Source organism: Limulus polyphemus, unplaced genomic scaffold, assembly GCF_000517525.1.
Source record: "Limulus polyphemus unplaced genomic scaffold, Limulus_polyphemus-2.1.2 Scaffold1437, whole genome shotgun sequence".
NCBI lineage: Eukaryota > Metazoa > Arthropoda > Merostomata > Xiphosura > Limulidae > Limulus > Limulus polyphemus.
Window position 1 is genome coordinate 266,916 of NW_013667047.1, and position 9,324 is coordinate 276,239.

General features: G+C 30.8%; 1 protein-coding gene across 1 annotated transcript in view; it reads left to right on the top strand.

The window, feature by feature from the left end:
- Positions 1-9,315, top strand: part of LOC106463556 (unconventional myosin-Id-like) — a 66,206-nt gene extending 56,891 nt beyond the window's left edge. Inside the window, exons 19-22 of the mRNA XM_022391094.1 lie at positions 465-566; positions 2,270-2,383; positions 4,330-4,478; positions 5,548-9,315. Of these exons, the coding sequence (XP_022246802.1) occupies positions 465-566; positions 2,270-2,383; positions 4,330-4,478; positions 5,548-5,713 (531 nt within the window). The 3' untranslated portion in view covers positions 5,714-9,315. The remainder of the gene's footprint in view (positions 1-464; positions 567-2,269; positions 2,384-4,329; positions 4,479-5,547) is intronic.
- Positions 9,316-9,324: the final 9 nt, after the last annotated feature.

The following is a 9,324-nucleotide window of genomic DNA, read 5'->3' on the forward strand; positions in this document are numbered from 1 at the left end:
ATATAATATATACTACTAATATAATTATGTATATATAGTTAGTAGTATATTATTATTTATTATATATATATATATATATATATATATATATATATATATATAGACATACACACACACACATGACAAATATTGAGGAAACAAACCGTTGTCACTATAAATGATTTTTCTTCAAATGAAAATTTTTGTTACTATAATATTAAGGATTTGAAATTGCCGTAAGTATTGCTGACAGCGAGGATACCCAATGGGGAAACAATGCACTCTAATCTTTATAGATAAGAGCTTAATAACAATATATTAATAATACTGATTACTGAGTTGATTTTTCAGTTTGTTGTCACTGGAAGTTAATAATGATTAAGAAATAGTCACATGTAGACATTACATACATTCTAACCCTTGATGGTATTGTTTAACATTTTAGTATAGTAACATCTAGCATTTGTTTTTTTATAAATATGCAGAACCCTGAAAATGATAATTCATCAACATTTATCAGCTCTGTGGGAAGTCTCAAGTCAAAGGATCGTTTCCAAAATGCCCTCTTCTCTAGCTTTGTGAGAAAAGTAAGTAGAGGCTATCATTTACATTTGTAAGAAAAATTGATACAAAAATCTGTAAATATATTTAACACAAAATGCTTAGCATGTAGGGAACATTGTACAAGTTGTTTACCTCTGTAAATAAATAAATACAAAATACTTACTGTGCCAAGTTTCTGTACAAGAATGTAAATATATTTGTAAAAAAAAAAAATTATAACATGCTATCTTTTATATCTGTGAAAAATACTTTGTGCAAAATTATCACTTTTATAACAATACTTGTTTATGTGGAAAAAACAAACACTGAACTTATGATTGATAACACTCTCTAAGAAAATAGGTTCTAGTATGTAACTTATAGCATTAGATAAAAAAAAATATCAACTTTAAAAATGTATCACATGACATCAAATGGAAAAAAAAAACCTTTCATCTGCATTATCTGTGGAATTTAGTTGAGAAGATTTTTTTAAATACATTATGTAACCTATATAAGTAATTGAAACAAACACAAGGTGTAGTATCAAGAAAAAAAAACCTTCAAATGTTTCTTACACATTATATATTATTAAAATACAACATTACCTTCAACATTAAGTGAAAAGACACCAAAATAGACCCCACCTAACTTCAATAACTGTAAAAATACCTGAGAATGTATTACATGTGACCATAATATTAAAACACCTTTCAATCTGTATCGCAGAACACTAGCTGAAAAAAATCAACTTCACATCACGTGCTACACGTCAGAAGTAACTAGAAAAATATTGTGTAACATTAACCACTAGTGTTCCCTCAAATGTGTCACCTTGAAACTAATTGAGAAAAGTTCCTAAAATCATTGTAGGATACTCTCGTTTCGTTGATCTATAACCCCTCCAGACTAACAGCTAAATGTATAATTGAGAACATTTATGTCTAAGTGTGAACAAGATTTTGTTAATCTGGCAACTTTCAGTTCCAACTTATTATTTCACAACAAAAACGATTTTCTATTTTTCTTTCTTGCAACGTAAAATATTTTCTATAAAATTTATGAAAATGTAATGAATTTTTAGAATTAGTTTTTGTACCTTTGTTCAGTTTTTGTTCACATTATGAGAAATATTTGTTTTATTAACCTTATGTGTGCAGGTGTGAGTCAAAGTGCACTTTCCACGACATTTTACAGATTGCCATTCAACATCGTGTTATGTGTTTGATGTTAGAGTTACCAACTATTCATTTTACCTTACACTGCTGAGTTAACACAGTTTATGGTAGAGTAAATAACAGATTCAGTATACTAAAAAAAACTCTAGATTCTGAGGTTTTAGAGGATTTACATGAACATCACCTTACACTCCAACTTGACAGAATCTGGTCAGACTGAGGTTGTCAATTCACAGACATATTTTGAGTTCAAGTACTTTTGCAACACATCTGATGTCTTGTGTACAACAGACCTGTATATCTTACTAAAAGATTGTAACATTTCATATAGATACACATAGTAAATTTGGAATTATAGTCAGTGCTTTTTTTTTCCAGCACAGATTGGTCCTATCGACTGACCCTGTTGTGGGAAATTACATAGAAAAGAAATATTGATCTCATCTCATTTTAAATCATTATCAAAAGTTATTGTTTTCTACTACTGTGTTGTATAATGATATGAAAATATATTTAATTATTGTTTTCTTATACTATAATGTTCATAAACCTGACAAATTGTTTTTTAGGTCAACAAACATAACAAAAGTGCAGAACGAGTATTACTTGTAACTGACAAGTACCTTTATAAACTGGACAATAAAAAGTTTAGACCACTGAAGTCAGGAATTCCTATAACTGATGTAAGAAATTTATGTTTTGTAATATAATTTATAAGCTATTTTTTTTTTAATTCAAAATATTTCTAAAATGAACATAAGAATATCAAGAACTTTACTTTGGTTATAAGTTTTGTTCTTTAAGTCAGAACCCATATAACAAACTCAAGCAATTCAATGTTTCTGTGTATATAATACTGTCTTCTGCAAGTTAGAAACTCCTGTAACAAATGTATGAAATATCAAATTTTTATCTCAACATGTTCTGTACTTTCATATCTGTTATTGTTGTGGTTTTTATTTCTTAATAATGATCTGAAACAATGAGTGAATTATTTTATTCTCCTTCTTATTGTTATTAATGTATTTTCAGTTAGGTATGGAGAGATGGTAAAATTGAATAAATGTCTATTTTTTATATGTATATATATATATATATAAACGTTTCCATAAAATTATGTGCTTATTAACATTTTCTTTATTTTTCTTCCTTGCCTTCGTATATTCCCTAAAATGAATCTACATACTTAAATGTGAATAGAGACGGTCACTTTTCCTTAATGTGTATCGTCAGACTTGCAGCTACAGCCAATTGATTAATGTATTACTAGTATTTACTTATGAAATATGGCATTTTTATTCAGTTAACTACATTTCACAAACATAATATAGTCCACAGCAAATGAAAAAGATGGTAATATGATGGTGCCATATCTGGAGAATATGGTGGGTGGGAGATATCGTTCCAACCCAACTCCATAATCTTGTGTTGCATCAAATGTGCCACGTGTGGATGTGCATTGTCGTGGAAAAGAAGAACACCTTTACGAATGACGAGCGTTTCTAATGAAGGGCTTGATTTAAACATTCCAGTTACTGACTATAGATCTCTACATTGACAGTTCGCTGTGGATTGAGGAGTTTGAAATGAATTACTCCATTATGCACCAGAAGAGATGAAGCAACGTTCACACATTAGAAATGATGATCATCAGAGAGTTCGTGAGGCACCCAAACACCTTCTTTATGGAGTTTCCCATATTCCTTAGATGTTTACGTATTGTTTCATGAGAGACATGTAATTTCAGGGCCATTTCACAAATGTGTTGCCTTGGGTTAGACTCAACAAGCATGTTCAGAGCATTAATATCAATTCCAAAATGTCAGCCCCTGGCATCACAGTTTTTAAGGCTAAAGTCACCTGAAGGAAATTTGCTGAACCATTATTGACACTTATGAACATTCAGAGCATTTCCATAAACTTCTTTGATATTATTTGTGGCTACAGAGGCATTGTTTCCTTTCTTGTATTCAAACAGCATTACATGCCGAATGCGTGTGCCATCACTATAAGGGATTAGAGTATACTAAACTTTAAACATTATATAGGCTACACTAATGTGGTATTTAGAAGGTTCATTAAACTATTTTATTTGATGTACGTTTTTTTGGGAGTGGTTAATGAAAGTGTTCCAAAACATGACATTAATTTCTTGACAACCTAATAGTATCTCGGTTACTGCTGTGGTTGTCATATTTCAGCCAGCCTGTTGAGCCGTTGTATCGGGTGAAAGGCCTTGTTGGTACAGAATGTGGCAGATATATCTTGTGTGACATATTGTTATTTATTCTTTCTTATTTTCATTTGTAAGTTGTTAGAATAATTATAGGTCTTGATCTTGACTAGTTGCTAAGTGCATTTTATTTAATGTGTAGTATTAAACATGCAGCAACAACAAACAAATTAGTGTATTATTACTATTTACCTATAATGTACGATGATGTTTTTTTTGTTTTGTTTTTTAACTTTATACAATTGACTGTTATAAGTAGAGGTCCTGATCCTGACTAGTTGTTATTTTTAAAGCAATATATACTTTGTAGCTGACTACTGTAAATGTATGTTTTGGTCATTGCCAGTTGGTAGTTGATTTTAAGTTATTTCTGACTCTTTTTTTTTTTATCTCAAGTTGACCGGAGTAAGTGTTGGTCCTGGCCCTGATCAGTTAGTAATCCTTCATCTGCGTGGTGGTAATGACTTTGTGATAGCTCTGACTTCGCACAATGAAGATAACAGAGTTGGTGAGCTTGTTGGAGTCGTGGCTCACCACTGGAAACTGTGAGTGTTGTAAAGTTTTTTGTTTTTTTTAAGTGTTTTACATTATGTGAAAACTACACTTTTATTTTGGTTATCAGTACTAACGTTTATTACCTTTACATTGATATTGATATTGTAGTTTTATCAGTAGTTTAAAAACTTAAAACATTCTAGAGTTGAAGACCACAACCAGTTTCATCCTTGGCCGAATATCTGAATCTTGTTAATCACAGATTTATAAGGAATGTTGTAACAAAGATGGCAGTGTAAACTTCGGCCATCTTATAAATAAAAAGTCATGTTTAGATTGTATGTACACTTAGCATTGTGTTTTATATGTTTTAGAGTAATGTTTATTTAACTTGTAATCATCTTTCATAATCTTGAATGCAATGGTATAATGAAATAATGGAGTTTTTACATTTTCTTTATATAACAAACTACATTTATGCATTTTTGATTAACTGGAGTGTTAAACAATTTCTTATGAACTGACAATCAGTGGGTCCAGTGATAAGTTTACAGACTTACAACTATAAAATCTGGGATCCAGTTTCCTGTAATAGTCAAAGTGCATATATCACATTGTGTAGTATGAACTATCATTGTTTGTGATTTAAAAAAAAAAAAGAAAAAAGTTGCTTGTATTTTCTGTTATTTTCATTCAGAAACCCGGGTGGTAAAACCAAATAAAAAGGTGACCCTTTCTAGTAAATAAATGTGTGTGTTTGTATGTATAACTTTAAAAGCCAACATAGAAAAGTAGTTGTGGAGATTTAGCTGCTAGTAATATTCACACAATAGCATTGACAAACTAGTTTGTTTTTATAAGTTGTTTCTTCGTTTTTCCTACTATGTAAAAAATCTTCGGTGATTTTAGAATGATAACATAGGTAAAAAAGAAAAAAAAGTTTTCTGATATTGACATACAAATTACCCTTTCTTCCTTAGGCAAATATTGATTAATACGCATGGATAATTGACATATTACTTATGCTGATATTTAGGTAATATAATGAATTCTTCTTGACTATCCTAGAGTTAAAACTTTATAAATGTTGTACAACAACAACAATTGCTGTTTCTTTAGTGCCCAGAAGCGAGACTTGAAGGTTTTAGTTGGGAAACAACTTCAATGTATGCTAGGAAACAAGGAGAAGATAATTCATATTGAAGTTGACTCAAATGTGATAACACCAGCCTTTAGGAAAAGTGGTGCCAATCTATCATTCATGTGGCCCGGTGGAAGTAATTAAATATGTGATGTTCAACGGTAACATCTAACCTTGCGACACAAAGCCTTTTATCAAGAATACAGAAGAAGAATGTTCTTATGATTTCCATACCATATTTCTCTCCTCAAACTGATAAGATTATGTTGCTTCAGATCTGCTAATTTTGTAGGTTTTGTGTTCTTTTCTAGGTAATTTTAACGAAAAAATTTCCCGTAAGGTCATTTTCCAGATATCATAACTTAAATCACTTTAAACTGGTTATCAAATGTTGAATAATATGCTTAGCATTGTTTTATTTTTTTATTATTTTTTTGTGTCAAAGTTTAATTTAAAACTTTCATGTGGAGTTTATTCTTAAGAATTCATCTTAAATTTTGTTTTTGTAGCTCAGATTTTGATGCTGTAATATCTGTAGATTGACAATTATCACTTAGAAAAAAAGGTGCTACTAATTATAGAGAGGAAAGTTTTGGAAAAATTATTATCATATTGTGGGTGCAGATTGTGTTTGTACTGATCATGTTGTGTGACCCCAAAAGTAAATTATGTACCTTCAAATTTAATTGTGAAAACCAAGAAAACATCTGCCCGTTTACAGGTGAAGAAGAAGAATAGGTTGAGAAATGTAGTTTGTTAGGATGATGACATAAGAAAATGCCTTATCTGCTTTGCTTGTTCACATAATAAAACCAATACAATTAATGGTTAAGTTGTGTTTAATGGTCAGATCCATTTATTTTGTTATTCAATTTATTTAGTTGTAAAACAAAACATAATTTGTAAAGTTATTTGAAAACTACATTTCAAAGTTTCAATGTTAAAACAAGAGGATGTAACTTGTTACATCACCAAGGGGACCTCAAAGTCATGTTGTTTGTTGTTGTTGTTTTTAGAAAGTAAATGTGCTAATTATGATATGAAGATTTGTAGATATAATCTATTTTGTGTAGATATCCTTTTAAAAGCTTTTGGTTTGTATACTGAGAAATTAATTAAGTATTTCTGAATTGTCAAGATTCATTTATAAGTAGATATTAATGTGATTTGAAGGTATTTCTAAATATAAAATTAGTTTTTTTTTTTACAGAACATAATTATTTCAGATATATATTCTACTGTTTTTGTAGGAATTTGCAGTTTGCATTTGCAAAAACAACAGAGTTAATGTATATTTTAAAGATAATCAAATAAAGACATTGTAGAAGAAGTTCACTATTAATCAGTTTCTAAAGTGATTTTTTATATAGGTCTGCTGTATGTGGAGACTTTTAATTAACTTTGAAAGTTAGGCATATATTACATGTCAACATGAACTGAATAAAAACCAATTAAATAAAGTATAGCATGTTATACCTGTACTAGATTAAAACAAAATGATGCAACTTTAGTGTGTTAACCCTATTGAGTTAAAACCAAATGATGCAGATTTAAGGCATTAATTCTGCTGAATTTAAACAAAATGATATAATTATAGCATGTTACTGTGTGATAGACTAAAACGGTATGACACGAGTTTAATATCTAGTACATTAAAACTGAATATTGCTAGTTTAACACAAAATGTATACTGAATTAAAGTCATAGAAATCCAGCATGTTATTGTCATATAAATGAAAACCAAGTGATGCATATTTAGTATGTTGAGATGTGTGTACTAGATTTGAATAATTTTATGAACGTTTAGCATATTAATATCTATAAATTTAAATTCATATTATGCAAAATTTTGTTACATCTAGATTTATCACATAATGCAATTTCACTATGTTAATATGGTGCAAGTTTAGCATGGAAGTGTATACGTTATTAAGACCAACTGTTTTATCTGATATTAACTACTTGACTAAAACCATATTATGTACATTCAACTTGTTAATGCATATTGCATCAAAAGTATATGATGCAAAATAAGAGCTGTATGATGTTTATCGAGTTCCATTTTCCATCTCTTTGACTTTAATTCGAATATTTCGTTTTTATAATTCAAACTGTATAATGAATTTTTCAAAATTAAATATATTGTTTGAGTGTTTTTATAGAGCATCAATGGCTTCCCCTCAGTATTTGAAAATTTGATACTAATGTGAAAAGGTCAATATGAGAGATTACTCCTCAAAATAGTGCCTTGCAAAGAGCATTTTGTGTCTATTTTTTATACGATAAATAACTTTTCTATTCATTAGGAGAATTACTTGAGATGGGATAAACAAGTTTTCATGAGTGGTATTATTATAAAAAAATGAGCTATGTTTGCAACTTGGTAGTCAGTATTCTTCTATTGTGATAATTAACATTTAAACTAACCCTTTCCAAGAACTGTAAATGATTTGTGACTTAAGATTTTATTTATAAATTTCCCTTTAACTCTATTTGTTTTCCTGGTAAACTGAGCTGTTCTGTTTCTGACACCTTTCCAACTCCAGGTTATGAAGGTACCTGTCAAAGGATGTATTCTGAAGGGAGAGCTTACTTGTAACTAGAATTGCATTATTGTTTGATGTAAAAGTAAAACATCTTACTGAAGTATTTTACTATGTGATCAAATCAGTTCCATTGGTTCACTCGGTGGACATGACAAAGCCAAGTAGTTCACGCAGCAAATACGAATAGTTTAGTTGATTAGCCAACGTGTCTAAAACGTAATTAATCCACTCGGTTCTTTTTTATGTCACAACTGTAAGTTTGTTTTGATGGTGTAGTTAATCAGTGTAGTTCCTCTTAATAATATGACTGATCCAACTTGTTTCTGTTACTGATGTCACTGGTCCAAGTAGTTTGTCTTAATGAGATGATCCCAGTAGTCTCTGTTATTGACTTGACTGATACAAGTAGTGTTTGTGTTACTGACGTGACTGATACGAGTAGTGTTTGTGTTATTGACGTGACTGATACGAGTAGTGTTTGTGTTATTGACGTGACTGATACGAGTAGTGTTTGTGTTACTGACGTGACTGATACGAGTAGTGTTTGTGTTATTGACGTGACTGATACGAGTAGTGTTTGTGTTACTGACGTGACTGATACGAGTAGTGTTTGTGTTATTGACATGACTGATACGAGTAGTGTTTGTGTTATCAACGTGACTGGTAGTAGTGTTTGTGTTTTCGACGTGACTGATACGAGTAGTAGTTGTGTTATTGACGTGACTGCTCCGAACGGTTCCTCATGTATCCAGTACTTATCCATTATTTGTTGATATAACTAACCTGTCTCTATTGTTCGTTTCCATCTAACTTTAAGCCTTACCCAAACCTGGTCGTGTATGAATGAAATGTAGAACTATGTCTAATCCAAATAGTTTCTCCTAATGGTCTGATCCCAGTAGTTCTCGTTGTTGACGTGACTGATCCCAGTCTTTCTCGTTGTTAACGTGACTGATCACAGTAGTTCTCGTTGTTAACGTGACTGATCCCAGTAGTTCTCGTTGTTAACGTGACTGATCCCAGTCTTTCTCGTTGTTAACGTAACTGATCCCAGTAGTTCTCGTTGTTGACGTGACTGATCCCAGTATTTCTCGTTGTTAACGTGACTGATCACAGTATTTCTCGTTGTTAACGTGACTGATCCCAGTAGTTCTCGTTGTTGACGTGACTGACCCCAGTAGTTCTCGTTGTTGACGTGACTGACCCCAG